Genomic DNA, 21,056 nt, shown 5'->3' with positions numbered 1-21,056 from the left:
TTGACTTTTAGAATTTTAACCATATTTTGTCAACCCTACCCTAGTTGTAGTCCTAAGGTAAGATTATAAACCTTAAGTTTTGCCTTGCCTTGCTTCGTAATCCTGTTTGAGCTGGACAAAAAAATTTGGGTCCACTTTGCCCCGGTCTCCCATGTTAAGTGCCCCTCCCTGGAAAAAAACATGCAAGGCAAAAAATAGGCTGTGGGCAATAATGATAATAATAAAAAACACACACACTATTTGGCCATTTGTTTGGTTGCAAAAAAAAAAAAAAAAAAAAAAAAACCACTTTACAACCCCCCCTTTATTTTTGGCCCAATCTTCAAGGTACCCCTCTCAAGGGTGCACACCACGAAATTATAGAGCATATCCCATTGAAACGTGAATGTGTCTTTTTCTTTCAGGATTTTAGACCTTTCCAGCAACTCATTTAATATAAAATTTAATATATGTTTCAATGTACAGGTCACAGTGTTCTGATTAAGATAAGAAGGTTTAAACAGCACCATTAGGGGTGGTGCAATAATTATGTGTACCCGGCCCGGTCTGGTGAATTATAGGGGGGTAAGCATTTTTGGCAGGTCGACAGGGGGGGTCAAGCGATTTTTGGCGGGTTGAAAGGGGGAGGCAAGCGATTTTTGGCACAGATATTTTGGGCATGCAAATTTTTTTGTCGATATTTTTTCCTAAATGCCCATTCCCCCCTGCCGTAAATAACGATCAATGCCTTACAAGATCGCAGAAAGGCCAAAAATGCCCTAAAATAGGCCTACCTCAAAAAAAGATACCGGTACTGTTTTTACCGGAACTCATCCACATTATATGGATGATCATGATATGAGGAGCATGTGTGGCTGAGTGTGGCGCTCGACTCATAATCCATAGGTTGCCATTATGTCAACATGTTGTGTCCTTGGGCAAGGTACTTTATTTGCCTATGGGGTTGGGGTGGGCAGTGGCATAGATTTCTTTGTGACATTGGGGGGATGGGGTTGGTGACAGAATAAGTTCATGGTACAAATGTGCGTGAAGCGCGCTTAAAATTTTCCATTTTTGAAGCTGATGAAATATTGTGCAAAAGTGGAATAAATTCGCGCATAGCGCTAACAAATTTGGGCTTTGGGGGCTAAAATGGCCAAATATGAGGTTAATTTGGTCAGAAACCCACATAGGGCCTACAGGCGTCAGCATTGGGAGGGTGATTGTATGGACCATCCCCCGGCAAAATATTGGGGGGGGGGTTCTTCCCCATCCCCCCGGGATCTACGCCAATGGGGGTGGGGTTATTAGTTGTTCATCGATGTTGAAATCATTGGTGCTGTGATTAATAAGAGCTAATAAGCTGCTGCCTTCAAATTGCATTGTGTCTTTTTAGGTGTGTTTAATGTAAATTCTAGCAATTTGACCTTCGGGACACCATTTATAGAGTTTGAAATAAACCTTCCTATTTTTTAAAATATATACACAGTGATTTGGAGGTGTGTGCCCTTAATATGAATGCAGTGAGCCCTCAGATATATAAGTTTGTGGTGACAGGCTGTGTATAGCAAGAGCAGGTGCCAGAAAAAAAATGAGCAGTAGGTAAACAAGTTGAAATTGTCTTATTTTTTTTTTAAATTGACCACAGAAAGAGAGTATTGTTTGTCTTCGATAATAGTGGAGACTCGATTGAAGGTAGGCCTTTTGCTAATAGTATGTTTAAAGTTGTAATTTTGTATTTTTGATCGCAAAGATCGGATATTTCTTTATTCCCGATTCGAATTCTTCTGAACCCTTCACAAGGGTGCAGAATTCGGCAGAACATTGACGATAATTTTGCCTTTTTGGACACTAAAATGCATTCGTTCCTTAATTTTGTTTCAATCGAGTCATTAATTAGCAAGCACAATAAGGTGGATACCAATTTTATATACATTGTCATGATTGTAGGTATCCCAGGCAAACCTTAAAACACATTTGCTAGTCAGCCAAATTCGCCGAAAATGTCAATGCAAATTAAATTTCAGAGATGTCACATTTAGCCCTAGAACTCTGGCCATAGTATCCGTTTTTGACTTCTACTAGGGCCAGAGGCACTTACATTGAAAAATTTGTTGGAGATGCTTGAACGATCCAGTACAAAAAATGACAGCATTTCAATGCTTGATCGAACCAATACAAATGTGTGTCAGGTCACTAATTAACATGATAAAACCCACTTGAGAACACACAATCGCCGGTCATTTCTAAAGATGCATTTATACTCAATCGCTTTTGCAGAAACCTGAATCGCACGCATGATCAGTGTACTAAATCGCCGTCATATTTGCCTGCTGAGCATGTGCATGATTCGCTATGTTTCAAAAGCGACACGTAGGCCTATATTGACACCCTCTGTCGGTCAACGTTCTCTAAAATTGTACACATAACTTGTGCAGTTAACGACAAGGATTCAGTCTGATGATGAGTAACCCATGGGTATAAACACATCTTTACACAATGACTAATTTACATAGGCACAAAAGACCGTGTTCATGTACCGTTACTCAGCCAAACATGGCAGAGTAGGTCCCGGATGACGGTACAATCGGGTACATGTTCCTATCTCCTCAACGTTATACCTTTCCAACAAGGAAAGAGATACGAAAAGCGAACGTCTAGTCACATTTCCGGATTTTGGGGATTAAAAAAAAAATTACGGATTTTCAAAAAAAAAAAGCTTTGAACTGTTCTTTTTACCCTCTGAAATGGCCTTTACTGTGGTGCTAAATGTGCAGAAACCATCTGGCCTGGACCCCACCGGGGGCCCTTAAGCGAGCCCCGGACCCCCGGCCGTGTTAGCGAGAGCTTCGCTCGCTACGCCCATAAGTTCAGGATTTTTGGGGTCAGCCTGTGACATCTCTGAAATTTAAAACAACTGGCCGAAGAAGGAAACCTACATAAATATGTTTTCTATACTTCACTTGACCCAAATATATGATTTTTTATGGTGATAAGACAATCACACATGGAATTTTAGGGGGATTTTGATAGCAGTTCCATTTAAAAAGCTGCTATCATAATGAGACTAAGATCTAGAAACGGTAACTGGACATTTCATCCCCTCGCATTTTCATCCCCTGGACATTTCATCCCCTCATATTGAAACCTTATTGTTAGAGACTGACCGATCAGGTCCTTATCTGAATCGGCCGATTGGCCGATCAATTATCTCTTTGATCTGCCGATTCGATCGCCGATCGCCGATTACCAGTTCCCCAATTGTAAACAATGGCTGCCATCATCGTGAGTAAATTTCACCCATATGTTGAAAGGGTACTTGTACGCAAAGTATTACCATAATTATGTATGCTCAGAGCAGAAAAAAACACACTCCCATATGCATTTAAAATACTGAATTTGACCATGATTATTATAAGCTCAATTTACCTTTTCCCCCTGATGTCCCAGTCCATTGAATCATTCGATCGCCCATTTTAATATTGTGTTTACGTTCAAGTCAGTGTGAGTTTTGCACACGGCCCGTAGCTCTCTTCAACTGACACGCACGTGTGTAACCCGGAAGTGTTGAGTTTTGCACACGGCCCGTGCACGCACGTGTAACCCGAAGTAAGAACTACAATTGTAATGTGCATGCGGGAATTACCTGATTATCTCAGCTGCGTGCCTGAATCACGGTATGATTTTATATATGTTTATCGCCTACAAAGCTTGTTCTTTTGCTAAATTTTGCTTGATTTAACTAGTCTAATTCAAAGAAATATACCAATAAATGAATACTTGTTAAGCTTCAACAATTACTTTCATGATATTGGGTGATCGGTGCATAATACATCGGCGGATGAAGGAAAAATCGGCCGATGCAGATCACTACCGATAAGCTAATAATCGGCCCGATACGGAAGCTACCGATCTGATCGGTCAGTCTCTAGCTATTGTAGCGTTATTTGAGCGTGACAGTAAAAAGATTGCATATGAATATAATAATTGTTTAGGATCTTTAGAAGGAAATAATATAAGGAAATTAAATCTTTATTTAAAATTAGTCTTATTTATCCAATGTATGCACCGTGTTTTGTATGAGCTATCATTAGTTGATCACGCGTATAAAAATCGATCTATGTGGAATGGCAATAGTGCAATGAATTTACCTATATTGAACAGTGCGTGTAGGCCCCCTACACGGATGATTCTAATTTACGCCTATTATTATTATTAAGAGTATTATTATTTTGTAATTTTACCGGGTAGGCCTATCGTCAATATATTATTATTAATATTTTTATTATTATTATTTATATTATTATACTTTGTTTTTTTGTTGTTGTTGATATTAGCCTGGACTATTTAACTTAGCTAAAGTGTATTTCTTCTCTTTCTTCCTGTTATTTATGTATTTATTGTGTATTGTTTATAGGTAATTGTTTATTTATTTATAATTATTATAATTTGTTTGTTTATTTATTTATTATTACTTACTTAGTTGTTCATCTAACAAAATTAGTAGGCCTACATTTTTATGGGAACCATGTATCTGTTTATGTTATGTCATGTGGATAGTATGTTATATTATTAATAAGATAATAGCATCAAATATGTCTGCATATGGTCATTTTCACGGTAAAGGGTGTAACTTTTGATTTTTGGGGTCAAAATTTCAAACCACTTAAATATGTTTCTGTTTACTGAAATCATGCATAGAAGCAACTTAAATTCCAGTAAAATAATGTTTCAAGGCTTAAATCTTTTGATTTCTAATAAAAAAATTGACATTTCCATAACATTTTGGTTAAAATCTAAGAAAAAATGTATTTTACATAACCTCAGAAAATTATGACATGAAAGCTGTAATACATGTGAAATCCCATTCCAAAGTAAGTCAACAGATATAAGTTAAATTTTATACCATGTTTTGCTATGTTTGTAATTGCAATTTTGAAAAATTTTAACATCAAGTGTCATTTACAATGGAAATTTCCAAACCTTAAACATATTTTTTAAGTTTTAATTGGGTTCCTAAAATAATTTGAATGTCTAACTTCATGTACAAATACTACTTGATGAAAGGAACCTCCCAGCCAAGTTTTACAGAAAGGAGTTATTTTTTAGAATTGGCAATTCAAGCGATTTGTGTTTAGGAGGCTTCAGTTAACAACACAGGTGATCATAAAAGTAAAATATTTGGCTAACCACTACAAGTTGACATAAAAAAATAGGTAAAAAATATCACAATTACCAATTTTCATGATTTGTTTCTAAGTATTGAATTTCAGTTGTGACAAAAATTAAATTATCACAGCAAGTCATTTTTTTTTTTTTTTTTTCTTCATGTTAACAATTGTTAAACATTGCAGAATTAGTTTTTTTGAAAACAACAGTGTTGGGATCATCTAAGCTGTTATTTTCTTGTGTATATTGAATCAATGATTCTATGCGGCAGATATTGTAGATTTATCACATGTTAATTTTTTCACCCATTTGTTAAGTACATGGTGTTTTTTGCATGTGAAGCCTCCGAAACAGGCTTTTTTGGATATCAGTATATTTTTCAAACATTAACCATAATGTCAAATTTTTTTTAAATTTATGACATTCTGCACATATCAAGTAATAATTACAATGCAGATATCAGTATGAAACACACCAATTTAGATATGCATAGATGATAATTAATCTTATTGTTGTTTCGGAGGCTTCATTTGTTTCGGAGGCTTCAATTGTTAACGGAAAGTTTGTATTGGGTCCCATTTTCAAACAGTGATATATATCTCCACGATTTAAAAACATGTGACTTGAGGATCTACTTTGCTACATTTTGATAAATAGTTTTGATGAGCTCTTTTATTTATATTTGCACAAGCTTGCTGAACAGTTTGTTTCGGAGGCTTCAAAAAAGTTAACGGAAAAACGGCTCTTTGAAGTCAAGATTTTATAAAAATTTTAAAAGCTTGCAAATCGACTAATTTTTGTTACCCATTTCAAGTTCAGATAACAACTGTTATGAATCAAGAAGAAGTGAAGAAATAACCAAGAATTATGAACCAAAGCTACACCCACAAAGTTTGTTAACAATTGTTAACGGAAAATGAAGCTTCCGAAACGACAAATATCGAATTTCTGTTCTCAAAAATACAGGGCTGGTCACAATTAAATCTAATGTGGCAGTGTTTACTGAACATATGACTGTACTTTCAGGATAAGAAAAATTATCCATGAACTAACTGAAGAAAACACAGGGTTTTACAAAATGTTACTGTTTTTTATAGTTTTTCAAAATGGCAATATTAAGTACATTTAAGCCTGCTAAAACTGAACGCAGTAACTCCCAAAGCTGATTATGCTACCCAAGGTAGCTGCTAACTAGATGACTTATGTGGCCAAAAATCATGGAATTCTGTGGCTTTATTAGAACACTACGGATTAAAATGTTAAAAATCCAAAGTTACACCCTTTACCGTGAAAATGACCATATAGGCCCAAGGGAAGGTTCGTGGCAATATTTTTATATTGTCCACTTGATGAGGTGATTAGATTTAGTGTGCAATGTCATGTTATACAATAGGAACAATAGCCGTCAGCCGAATGGTTACAGGAAGTTGAACTCTTTCATTCAGTGGAATCTATATTGCCAATTTTAGTTGCCCAATTGGGCGACTTTTGACTTTCGTCCCGCGACAAACAAAGTGCTCCCGCGATTTTGTGACATTTTGGCTACTTTGAAAATCTCACCCGCGAAATCCATTAAATATTGGGCGATTTTTGAAAAGCCGACTTCATAATTGTTAAATTGGATATTCTGTCATAGTCAATGGTCCTTCAAAACAAAACCCCCAAACAACTAATTCAAATAAAAAGAAAACATTCTGTGGTTAGTGTGCATCCAAGTATGACAATGGGAAACAAATTAAAGTCGATACACACACAGGGAGATAACTGATATAAGGGCTTAATCCCCATGATTATCCTTAGAATATTCCCATATCAATTCTCACAAGTGGCTGAAGACGATAAAAGTGCCAAGCGGGGGGTCCAAGTTTCTCTTTTCATGTAGGTTCACTTGGGTTTATTAAAATAACATAACAACATGTCGCTCCATGGCTCTGGGGAGTGGGGCAGTGGCTGAAAATAGGTTAGTGAATCAACTAATTTTACAAAAATGCATGATGTAGGCCTACGAAAGAGGTTGTTTTGGGGTTAATTAAAAATATCACTAACTACATGACATTATACATTGGCAGGGGGGGGGGGGCGATGAAAATAGAAAATAGCTTAGACTATGTACATTACCAGTCGTTATCCACGGACCCGGGAGGGTGTTCTGGGTTGATTGATTGAAAGTTGACTGAACTTAAAACTCATGGTTATAAAAAAAATTGTATAGAAAGGAATGGCAGGCCTATACTATTTCTGATTTTGATCAGCAAGAAAGTATACAAAGTGCTCCCGCGATTTTTTATAACCCGGTCTTTAGGGGCCATGGATTGTAATCCATACAGATGCAGAGTGTAAACTCTGTCGGGAATCACGTAGTTCAAACTTTAAAGTTTCCGGGGAGGGGGGCACTCTAATAGTAACATGACATGCATGTGTGGAAAACCCCCCAAAATCAGTTCTTTCTGCAGTTTTTTGAGCCATATTCTAAAACTTGGTTGCCGATCTTATAACAGTAGGCCTATAGAGTGTCCCCACAAAATGGTCTTGGGAGCAACAAATGGCTTTTTGGGTGAAAACAAGAAAAAATTGGATCTTTGGAGGTGGTGAAGGGATCTTTGGAGGAAAGCAAGAAAATAAATGGGCAAAAACAGGAGAAAAGAAAAAATATAATGCAGATATTTATTATCAGTTGAACTGATGGAATTCCAGTATTTTATGATAGTAGGCCTACTCCTTAGTCTTTACCGTTTAGTATTAATTTAATTCTCCTACAAGTATAAGTTCTAACTATCCTTGTACTTTACTACTTTTAGAACCTTTTAATCGCACCTTATCAGTGGTTATATTACAGATTCCCGAATGATAGTTATGTAGATTCCATTGATTAATAGTACACCAGTCAATGATTGAAAGAATTCAACTTCCTGTAACCATTCGGCTATTGTTCCTATTGTATAGATGATGTGACTTCTGACGTCAATGCCTGACAGTATGCGCACGCATCATCACAATTTCCATTGTTTTTTGCCTGACGCATCATATTTTGTTCAGGGCTCGTGTTTTTAAAACTCCCGCCACATCACAATAAGACTATTAAACAGTGTAGTGGTTGCATGGGGTTTATTCAAGCATTAAAATATACCAGTCCCTTGCCTTTGTTGATAAACATTGAGGTCACCTCATATATAACATGACATTGCGCTAATCACCTCATCAAGTGGACAATACAAAAATATTGCCATGATCCTTCCATATGCAAACATATTTATCAATATACAATAAACAGATAAATAGTATTAAAATGTACTAATTTTGTTAGATGAACAACTTTAAGTAAATAATAATAAAATAAATAAATAAATAAATAAATAATTAATAAATAATTAATTAATTAATTAATTAATTAATTAATTAATTAATTAATTAATTAATTAATAATTAATAATAATTAATTAATTAATTAATTAATTAATTAATTAATTATAGTAAAAAATTATAGTGAAACCATCACTAGATACAGTGCTCAACTATAAAATATAGGAGCGAAATATATTATTATTATACAAATGAAATTACCACATGTAATACAAATTTGTTTAGTATGGACGGTTTCACCCATCCACACTCGTCAGTTGCAATGTGTAAAATGACAAAGAATATTCCTCTTGCGCGCGCATCATTCCTCTTGCGCGTGCATCAAAACTCAAGACATATTCTTTGTCATTTTACACATTGCAACTGATTTAGTGTGGATGGGTGAAACCATCCATACTGAAACAAATTTGTATTATGCGATGTGGTAATTTCATTTGTATAATAATAATATAATTAATTAATTAATTAACAAACAAACAATACATTATAAATACATAAATAACAGGAAAAAAGAGAATACACTTTAAAACATAACATAACAATAATTAGTCTGAGCTATCAACAAAAAACCCCACAGTAAATAATAATAATAATAATGATAATAATAATAATATGCCTAATAATATTAACAATAATAATAATTATAATGATAGCAATACTCACAGTAATAACAAAAGATATGTGCGTATGCACTGTACAATTTAGGTAAATTCATTGAATGTATAAACTATTATTAACTATTAGTCTATTATAGGCCCTGCTGCCATTCAACATTGATCGATTATTATACGTGTGATCAGCTGGTGATGGCTCATACAGAACACGGTGCATACATTGGATAAATAAGATGATTAATTTCCTTATATTAGTTCACCTTCTAAGTTCAAGATTCTAAACAATTATTATATTCATATGCATTCTTGATTCACTGTCATGACTGTCACGCTCAAAGAAGCGTTTTAACACGAGGGGATGAAATGTCCAGGGGATGAAGTGTCCAGGGGATGAAGTGTCCAGGGGATGAAGTGTCCAGTATTCCTAGAAACACCCCCGAAATGCTGTTATGGGGAATTTTGCTACATGTAGCTGAATCTTTTTGATGAAAGTCAATCTTTGACCAGATGTAACTTTGCTACGGAAAGTGCTATGAAAAAAAGGTTTTCAGTTTTGGCTTTATTAATCAAGGGCTTTAATTTGATATATAAAATGATGCAGTTTGATGGCAAATTTGAATACACCTAGCATTAGCATACCTATACATTGGGGGTGATAAAATTTTTAAGAATTTTCAAATTTCTGTATTTCCCATTCCTCCATTGTCTTTGACATCCCAAATGGCGTAAGCCAGTCCTTAATATACATAGGCAAGGCGTATAGGACTGGCAGGTGAGTCTAGAGAAGCCAGGGGGATCACTCTGTATCTGTCTGTCTTGTCACGTACAATATGTAACAATCACCATAATGTTGTCGCATACGTTGGGGGCGTCATGTGCAAAGTCGCGGTTAAATATTGAAGTGGGCCTTTGAAGTCAGCGTCTTGATGTTGATGGTTTCTAGATTGGTCTTGAAGGTCTTGACGTTGGGTGCAGTGCGTAGGTTCTGGTCGAGTTGGTTCCATTCACGAATAGTCTTTGGATATAGCGAGTGCCTGTAACAGTCTTTACCATACTTTGTTTGTGGTGATTATGTTGTAAGATAAGGCCCCCGATTGCCTGGTCCTAGGTTGACTGGATGAATTTGTATCTCGAAGATGACATTTGATGTTACTTGGTATATACCCGTGAGTTTCTTTGTAGATGGTCGTCAAGCGTAATTTGGTCCTACGGTCCTGAAGAGGTTCCCACTCTAAATCAGCAAGAATTATAGTGATACTGGACTCCCTGCTGTTATCGCCAACAGTAAACCTGGCAGCTCTTTTTTGGATTCTTTCTAACTTATCCCCATCTGATTTGTGCTGTGGATCCCAGATCACGGAGCAGTACTCAAGCTTGGGTCTTATCACTCCCACTGTGCTATACTAGTTCACCACGTAAATTTGTATGGCTCAACATTCGGATCGCTCGCCATTAAGTTTACTGTCATTGCATATATAAAATTTTGGAACGATTGACGTTTCAATGATCCCCGATCAATTATTTTAGCTGTGCATGTGCATGACTCTTGTGGGAACCAGCCAAACTTCAGGATTAAAAAAACGATCGCCGATAACGATTAGTTCCAATAACTGTAACCATAGGTCTGTAGATGTCATTACCGGTATGTTTATGATAAAGACTGAAGTCTTGCTGGCAAGACTACGATAACGATGTGATGTGGGAATTGCATAGGATTGCACAGAGATTAAATTTGGCAAAATTAGGCTTTTCTAGGCAAGTTGACAAAACTTTGTGTGCATAATATGATAAAAGACAGTTGTAAGTAAGTATATGTAATGTGCATCGCTTTAGGTGTTTTGATGTTTTGGGTGACTGTGAGGGATCCCAAACAACGGGTGACGGAGCCTACACAATGTATTCTTGACTGTGGATAAATATTCCTTCAGCACTTTGCAGTACGGTCTTAGCCTTATATGTTGGACAGATAGTATCAGTTTGTGAATGAGGACAACGTATAAGTTCCTTGTACTAGGCCTGTACACCATCCGCAATAATCAACTTTTGAAAAGCACCCTAAACAAGGATTTAACCCTAAACTGGTAACACATGCCTGTTTTCAAACCCTAAACAGGGATTTTATTCCTTGCATCAAATTTCATACCCTATAATTTAATTTCCGCGTATTAGCAATTGAAAATGTTGCTACCTTTTTTCCAATTTTTTACGTTTTGGACACCCTAAGCACGATAAGCGCGTATCGTACCTACCCGCGAAAAACTAGCCTTTTTGCGCTTTTTTTATTAACAGGGGATGGTGTACAGGCCACAATGGGAGTGACCCCCGGGTTGAGAAGTCGGGCCATGAATTTGCCCACCCATTCAATTGCATGCACCCATTTGCACACCGATGGCGATGAGCTCGGGCGATGAGCTCGGGCGATGAGCTTCACATGAACGTCTGATTCGAGGCTGGACCGAAAAGATGAAATGTATCTGTAAATGGTAGACTGAAACGGTTGCAACAATCTTTATATGGAAAGAAATGAATATCAGAGATTGGTTGATTTAATTAGAAGTTCAATCTCTGATGACTCGGCAGTCATCAGCATCCAGCCTCTTAAGGGGGTACTACACCCCTGGCCAAATTTGTGCCTATTTTTGCATTTTTCTCAAAAATTATAGCGCATTGCTGACAAGTAAGATATGTATAGGGGCAAGGACTACAACTACTGCACTGAAAATTCAGCAACTCAAGGCAAGTAGTTATTGATTTATTGATCAAATATTGGTTTTCCCTCAGTTTTGACTGTAACTCCACAACCATTGTCTGTGCTGAAATAAAATTTCCAGTGCAGTAGTTGCAGTCCTTGCCCCTATAATATACATATCTTACTTGTCACCAATGCTCTATAAATTTTGAGAAAAATGCAAAAATAGGCACAAAATTGGGCAGGGGTGTAGTACCCCCTTAACTGCAACCAAACTCTTGTAGCCACATCATGATTGTTACGGTACGCCTTTATCCAAGGAAACCTTCACTTTAGATCAAGATGCTTCAGCCTACCCTTTACTTTACAGGTAATGTTCACCCTTTTGGTCAATTATGAACTCATTTCTCCACAGGATTTTTCCTCCCTAGTGATTTTATTACCGTAAAACCTACAAGCATATAGAATGCTTTGGATGAAAGCTAAATTATTCCAGGTGCCATCCATCGACAACTTTATAACATTAAGGAGCAAATAAATTACAGATCTATGTGCATATACAAAGAACTATTGTAAAACCAATCTATTGTATTGGCATATTTACAGCTGTTTCATATTAATTTATCATTCGTCAAAAACATGTATATGCTTGTAGACGAGGTTTTACGGTATTTTGAAACAACTGCTGAATTATAAACTTAAAAGAAAACCTCATTCAGGTCAAAATTCATTTCAACAAATCGTTGTTTTATACTGAATGGTGGTTGCATCCATGACTAATGAGGAACCAGCCCGGCCCCGGCACTCAGTGCATCAGCGGAAATTACATGTACAGTAAGCTTTGAGATTGCAATTGTTGACTTCTAAACCCACCCTTTTTATCATTGACCACCCTTTATATTTGGACACACATTTTAACCAGAAATTTTTCAAACCCACCCTTTTAAGCATTTCGTGGACCTCTCAAACTCACCCTTTCTAAAGCATGGGTTACCAACAGTGAGGGGTGGGGGTATTTCTTTTGAACCCTGTAGTTCATCTTGGAAGCTCTATTCTGTGATGAACCAGGTATTGTCCCAGTCTGATTTCCAGTTGGAAGGCTTTGCAATATTTTCTATGACACAGTCGTCCCAGCTTTCTGTTGAACCATGATAGGTTATAGCGGGATGATGATGACTGCTTATGGGGGATGTGGTCGTCCATGATTGGAGAACTTTCTGGTGAAATTTGTTCCACATCTCATCCACACCCAATCTAGCTATTTTCCTCAGGTAGAAGGTTTTGGTGGCAGTGTTGTATCTGGTTCTTTTAACTCTCCTTTTTCCTAGTCGGCGTAATGTTGATCGACGCATTGGTGTATGGGCGCTAGAATGGAATAGCAATTTTCTTTGTTTCACCTCATTTGTTTGGCTCAAAATTAAAAGGGGACATATCTGATATTATAAGGAAAATATAAATCAACATTTGCTAGTCAAAATCAAAATTTTTATGGAAATGTTATAATATTGCTTTACACTTAGTTTACCGTATATTTTAATGTTTTGTATGGAAAATACACAGACGAGAAAGAAACCACGTACAACCAGTCAAAGTCCCTGTGTATTGTATGATGTGAGTTCTCACATATTCATGAGGGCTGATTGTTCGATCGTGCCATGTCTAACAATCATGCCAGCACTGCTTGCCTTCGTGTATACGTGATAGAGCGTTGCATGCTTTCGCGACAGACCGAGAAAATACATGGTAATTGTGTAGCAGTCTCGCCTGTCGCATTTCATGGAACAATCGGCGTTCATTATCGGGTGATGCTAAGACTTTGACTGATTGTATGCGGTCTGTTTCTCTCTTGTCTGTGGGAAAATATGATTTAGACAAATCTTAAGCTAAACAAATTACATTTTTGCACATTTCAGGGTATTTTTACAGGAAAGCTCTATGGAGTACCGAGTAGGAACATAAATATGCTAGTTTCACTCAGCTGCAGAAGTGGATGGTGACTTGATACTCAAACTGGGAGACCTGATCAGAACGAAAAACAAAAAAAGGTAAAATAACTGACCTTGGTCTAGATTTCATGACAAATGGATCTTGGATTACAATAAGCCAAATAATTAAGGTACCAGATACATTCACCCCCCTGTATATCCTGAACAAAGGCAGATATATGTCAGACATGTTATTGGAACAAACAGCCAATAGCTGCATCTTTTAGCTCGAATTTAAGACCTCATTCGTTGAAATTGTTCAAGAAATAAAGACACAACGATCAAAAAACCCAAGGAAGATTCAAATATAAAAGTTGCAGTTTACCACATTGCATGCCCTATTGATTTGTACACAAAGCGTTCGCAAACAAGAGAACTAGCGCCGTGCTTTCATTGATTACCACGAAAAACTAGTGTCGTGCTTTTATTGATTAGAACACAAAAGTTACTTTTTAATTGATATCTTCATTAGGTTTAGATCACCGTTTCTTTAATTCTCAACCAATTTCAACAATAAGGTAAAAATCAGAGCTAAAGAGTATAGGCATTGGCTGCTTGTTTTCATTTTGACACGTTTCGTCGGCAGAGTGCAACACTATCGTAAGTGCAGTAGAATGTAATAGCTGCCTTTTGCAAAACACCTATTTGCAGCACAATCCCCTCATCATGCTCATTGTAAAGTGTTGATGTTCTGTATACTTTCCTGATGTACACTAAGCTAACCCAAGATACATGTATGTCCCCTTTTAATGTAGTTGGGTATTTTTTCTTGTGCTATTAGTTAAAAGTACATTTATTGAAATGTTGCAAATGGCAGCTATTGCATTCTACTGCACTTACGATAGTGTTGCACTCTGCGGACGATTTGTGTTTGTATGGGATATACAGGGGTGACCACAACAGCTACCTTAATTCTTTTGCTTACTGTATAACATTCCATTATGTTACCATTTGAATTTGAATTTCTTAATCTTATACAATATCAGCTCTAAACCCAATAGGGATGTTATAATATATAACCCTAATTCTTATCCTAACCATAAACTACACTAATCTATAACCAAATCCTAACCCTAAACCAGGGTCTTAGTTAGCCACCCGTCTGGCCGTCATTTTAGCCGGCCAGTTTGCTCCTGGGACGGGCAAAATTAATGCCTTTGACAGATGCTATATTATAAATTGTATGTTTTGAGAAGCTAATTGACCTTTTTAGTAGACCCAATTTGTAAAACAAGGCCATATCAGCACATATTTGAACTCTTTGAACCCCCAATGGGCTATAGATGTCTGGTAAATGTTTTAAAGGTCAAATTAGGACAGGCAATTTTATTCAAATGACGGGCCATCCTCAATTTCTAGCTAAAACCCTGCCCTAAACATAACCCTGACTCTAGTCCTAACTCTGATCCTAACCCTATCCCCAATGCAAACCCTAACCTTAACACTTACTTTAACCCAAAATGCCATAAACCCTAAATTTAACCCTTCTCGGACAAATGATCCTTCAGACATATGAACTGCTCCCAATGCTTTAGTACTGTTTTCATTTTGTGTTTTAAATTCCTATAAAGTATTTTAAAACAGGTTTTAACTTTTTAATACTTTTTATAAGCAGAAGATCAGAATAGAGCTTTGCAAATAATTCACCCCAAATTAATAATTATTCGAACAATGTTGCTGATTGGGCCAATTGATATTGAAAATTTCTTTTTGGCCAATCAGCAGCTAGTTCTCATGGGGTTAAAGTAGATTTCATCCCATGTCAAATAAGATGGAAAATGTATTGTGATTGATTCCGTATTTCCTTGCACATGATTCCTTTCCCATAGGGCACCAGACATATTACACAGCAGAAAGCAGCTAGAACAATTCTATGTCTACAGCACCAACTGAAATACAGAAAAGAAAAAGGCAACCAACTTGGAAGAAGCCAACCAAGAACATAACAGTAAGTTCAACACGTGCAGCAAATGAAACAGTAGTCTACATGTGCAAAATACCGATCCCAACATGCAACCATCAAAGGAAACTGTAAGTGTGCATAATACCGATCACATCATGCAGCCAACAAATGAAACTGTATACAAGTACAATGTTCAGCATGGAATACATAACACAGCAACATGGCTGTGCTCTCTGTCACCAGATGTAAATTATAGTGTTAAAGCCTTAAGAACAGCAGTCAAGAATGTGAAGCAAAGACATGATACATTAAAGAAGTCAAGTTATAGACCAAAGGGTGTGTTAATTTACAACTCTTTCTTGCAAGACGTCTTCAAATATCCCAAGCCAACTGATCCGTCAAAACCACATGAATCGCATTCTTCACATTCAAAAGTAGAATTTGAATTGAAGCGATTACAGCAGCAAAGTACTGGGGGAAATATGGTAGAGACAACTAGCAAGAGGTTGGAAAACAAAATTGACAGATTAACAGAAGAAATGAGAAAGAAAAATGAATATATACAAACCCTGGAAGATAAATTCAGAGCAAAAAATAAGAGAATAGAAGAATTGGAAAAACTGAATTCATTTCAAAACATGCAGCCAACAAATGAAACTGTAAGTGTGCACAATACTGATCCCGACATGCAGCCAACAAATGAAACTGTACTCAATGTACAGACTTCTGATAGCAACAAGCAACCAACAAATGAAACTGTACTCAATGTACATACTTCTGATAGCAACAAGCAGCCAACAAATGAAACTGTACTCAATGTACAGACTTCTGATAGCAACAAGCAACCAACAAATGAAACTGTACTCAATGTACAGACTTCTGATAGCAACAAGCAGCCAACAAATGAAACTGTACTCAATGTACAGACTTCTGATAGCAACAAGCAGCCAACAAATGAAACTGTACTCAATGTACAGACTTCTGATAGCAACAAGCAGCCAACAAATGAAACTGTACTCAATGTACAGACTTCTGATAGCAACAAGCAGCCAACAAATGAAACTGTACTCAATGTACATACTTCTGATAGCAACAAGCAGCCAACAAATGAAACTGTACTCGGTGTGCAGACTTCTGATAGCAACAAGCAGCCAACAAATGAAACTGTACTCGGTGTGCAGACTTCTGATAGCAACAAGCAGCCAACAAATGAAACTGTACTCAATGTACAGACTTCTGATAGCAACAAGCAGCCAACAAATGAAACTGTACTCCATGTACAGACTTCTGATAGCAACAAGCAGCCAACAAATGAAACTGTACTCAATGTACAGACTTCTGATAGCAACAAGCAGCCAACAAATGAAACTGTACTCCATGTACAGACTTCTGATAGCAACAAGCAGCCAACAAATGAAACTGTACTCAATGTACAGACTTCTGATAGCAACAAGCAGTCAACAAATGAAACTGTACTCAATGTACAGACTTCTGATAGCAACAAGCAGCCAACAAATGAAACTGTACTCCATGTACAGACTTCTGATAGCAACAAGCAGCCAACAAATGAAACTGTACTCAATGTACAGACTTCTGATAGCAACAAGCAGCCAACAAATGAAACTGTACTCCATGTACAGACTTCTGATAGCAACAAGCAGCCAACAAACGAAACTGTACTCAATGTACAGACTTCTGATAGCAACAAGCAGCCAACAAATGAAACTGTACTCAATGTACAGACTTCTGATAGCAACAAGCAGTCAACAAATGAAACTGTACTCAATGTACAGACTTCTGATAGCAACAAGCAGCCAACAAATGAAACTGTACTCAATGTACAGACTTCTGATAGCAACAAGCAGCCAACAAATGAAACTGTACTCAATGTACAGACTTCTGATAGCAACAAGCAGCCAACAAATGAAACTGTACTCAGTGTGCAGACTTCTGATAGCAACAAGCAGTCAACAAATGAAACTGTACTCGGTGTGCAGACTTCTGATAGCAACAAGCAGCCAACAAATGAAACTGTACACGAGTACAATGTTCGGCATGGAATGACTAACACAAAAAAATGGCTGTGCTCTCTGTCACCAGATGTAAATTATAGTGCTAAAGCCTTAAAAAAAGCGATCAAGAAAGTGAAGCAAAGACACGATACATTAAAGAAGTCAAGTAAAAAACCAAAGGGTCTGTTAATTTACAACTCCTTCTTGCAAGACGTCTTCAAATATCCCAAGCCAACTGATCCGTCAAAACCACCCAAATCACATTCTTCACATTCAAAAGTAGAATTTGAATTGAAGCGATTACAGCAGCAAAGTACTGTAGGAAATACGGTAGAGACAACTAATAAGAAGGTGGAAAAGAAAATTGAAAAAAGATTAACAGGAAAAATGAGAAAGAAAAATGAATATATACAAACCCTGGAAGATGAATTCAGAGCGAAAAATAAGAGAATAGAAGAATTGGAAAAACTGAATTCATCTCAAAAAGCGAAGTTAACTCTCAAGACATCAGCAATAAAGCGTTTAAGGAATAGCGATGTTTATCAGAGAAGAAAAGTAGCTAAATTAGAAGGAAAACTAGGAGAGGGTAAAGGTCACCAAAAGGAAGAGAAGAAAGAAGAGGAAGCAAGTAAGCTTAAGCATGCATTGAAGGAGAAAGAGCAAATGCGGCGAGAGCTCGTAGAATTAGAACACAGAATTTTCGTACTTGAAGATGAGCAAGATGATAACGTCGTAGAATGCTACGATGAAATTGATCGGAAATACACACCGGCTTTCCAAAACTGTGTACACAAGTTACTAAATAACTATGTAGCAGCAATCAGAGTTGTTCCATGCATAGAAGCCGTCCTACAACTTGCAGAAAAGAAAGCAAATAAGCTGCCCAGTAGAGCGACAATAGACAATATGAATAGTCAAAGACTTGCTACACAAAAGCAACTCAAGAAGAAATAGCTGGCACCACTTACACAGTACGCTCTATTCCAAAAAAACTATTTTTTTTTGGAATAAAATATATTTATCTTGTTTTGCCGAATGAAACACGGCTAAATCCCGATCCTTTTAGTTAGTTCTAACTGGCAATAAAAGTCAAATTAGAATATGTTTGCAATTTGAGGTAAAATTGGCCAAAAACATGCATTTTTGCATGTTTTCTTACCATTGTAGTCACAAAATTCTAAGACATGGCACAAGTCAAAACATTCAAAATCTTGAGTATAAGAATATTTTATGTTATTTTTGATAATTGGTTATGAAAAGATCAGAAAATATGTTTTCCAAAAATAAAAATGCATAACTTGAAACTATATAGTCTTTGGACAAGTCTTTCAGCTTTATTGTCACAGCATACAGTTTTGTATGAAAACACCTTAAAATGACATATTTTTGGCCCTCATTTCCACAAATTTTGATTTTCACTTTCAGTTAGAACTACATGAATGTAAATCAGACAAGGGTAGGGCCTAACATAAAGAATTCTATCATATCAAGACCAGTCAAAACTTGTGTTTCTGGATGTTTCATCAGTCAATTTCATCAGTGGCGGTGCCAGGAATTTTTCCGGGGGGCATTAGGGGGCAAAGTGAATTTCAGGGGGAAATCAACAAATTTTATGCAAAAATTACTGCAAAAGTGGAAATTTTCATAATTTTAGGTTTTTCTGGAGGGGGGCAACAGTTCTGACTCGGAGAGGCATTTTCCTCCACTGCCCCCCCCCCATGGTGCCGCCACTGCCAGCAGTGTTGCTCAGTGGCATAGCGTGTATAGCATAGAATGTCCTTCTGATATCAAATAATTTTGATTTTTTGAAATTCGCGATATAAAATACAAATTTTCATGGTCAAACGTTGCTATCCAAGTCCTTAAAAGAATCCCTAATTTTGCTATGCTGGTGCTGAATACAACAAGTACATACTGTATATATATAAGTTCACAGCCTAAGTAAAAAGATAATACTATAACTGTAATTTGTGGATAGCTATAAAAGTAGGGTTATTGTTGAGTAGAACTTTCATTGTCATCCATCATCATATCTCAAGATCCGATGTCAGTACTGTTGACAAAGCAATATCAATTATCAAGTTTAGAGACCATGTTATGCATCGTTTATTTACATTAAAATATTATCATCAACTACACATAATAATCGGTTTAACTACTACAAAATGAAGTCTAATAATCCATATTATTGTCATCTTATGCTCAATTAAGTAATGATTTAAGGGATCTAGAATGAGTGTTTATGGCGTTTCGACAGTATTTTTTGTGGGACATGAGAGCACCTCAGATGTATCGAATTGCATTCTGAATACGAAGCATGTCTTTCTGATATCAAATAATTTTAATTTTGTGAAATTCACAATATAATACAAATTTTATGACAAATTATTAAAATTTGGTGTTTTGGGGGAAAAAATCTATATCTTCAATACGACAGGTCAAAATTTTCAATTGATCGTCGGCTTTTCATCCCACCTACATACACTTTAAGTATAAATCATCAGATTTATAAAGTTTACTTCAAGTACTGTTAAATATAAAAATATCAATTTTAATGATTTGCCATAAAATATGTATTACATTGCAATTTCAAAAAATCAAAATTATTTGATATCAGAAGGACATTCTTCGTATTCAGAATGCAATTTGATATGTCTGATGTGCTCTAATGTCCCACAATAAATACTGTCCAAACGTTCATACCCTTCCTTAAGCTTATCTCTAATATTTTTAATGACTAATATTTTTGTTGACAATCAGTCGACAGTCGGAAAAATTGCTTTGTCAACAATATTGTCGATAACAGCCTTGTCAACAACAGCCCAAGTATAAAGTGGATCTATATGTATTTTGAATGAGCCACATTGTGCTACTGCATATGGAACATTTTCTGTAATGCTTTCCATATTTGTATCCAAATAATGTTTTATTTCCCATTTTTTTTCTCTTATTTCTTTATATTAATCTGACCAAAAAGTTATATTTCCATGTTGTTGTGGTTTTTTTTTCAAATGTAAATAATTGTTCCTTTAGGCGACGAAAAAAGAAAACCTTGTTCTACAGTCCCAACCGACCCAGATTTTGACCAAATTGGGAAAAAAAAATTCCTGTACAAATGAATGCCGACCCAAATTTTGGGAACAAATTTTAGTATTTTCTCAAATTGCAAATTATTTACAGATTTTGGTAATTTTTTTTGGTCATTTCAAAATAAAAATAATAAAAAAGGTCCGTCCGCTCGTAGAACAGGGTTTCCTTTTTTCGTCGCCTTACTGTAATTTGTTCTTTATATCATTTATACATACCGGTACATGTACATGTTACATGTATTGTAATTTAGCCAAC

General features: G+C 36.3%; 1 protein-coding gene across 1 annotated transcript; it reads left to right on the top strand.

Moving 5' to 3' along the window:
• The first annotated feature begins 1,554 nt into the window (after positions 1 to 1,554).
• Positions 1,555 to 18,680, top strand: LOC140157295 (uncharacterized). The gene is made up of 3 exons (XM_072180438.1): positions 1,555 to 1,674; positions 13,725 to 13,856; positions 15,626 to 18,680. The coding sequence occupies exon 3, from the start codon at positions 15,807 to 15,809 to the stop codon at positions 18,663 to 18,665; it is 2,859 nt and encodes a 952-aa protein (XP_072036539.1). The 5' UTR covers positions 1,555 to 1,674; positions 13,725 to 13,856; positions 15,626 to 15,806; the 3' UTR covers positions 18,666 to 18,680.
• Positions 18,681 to 21,056: the final 2,376 nt, after the last annotated feature.

Source organism: Amphiura filiformis, chromosome 7, assembly GCF_039555335.1.
Source record: "Amphiura filiformis chromosome 7, Afil_fr2py, whole genome shotgun sequence".
Taxonomy (NCBI): Eukaryota; Metazoa; Echinodermata; class Ophiuroidea; order Amphilepidida; family Amphiuridae; genus Amphiura; species Amphiura filiformis.
The sequence above is the reverse complement of the archived record's forward strand: the minus strand, read 5'-3'. Positions and strand labels throughout refer to the sequence as shown.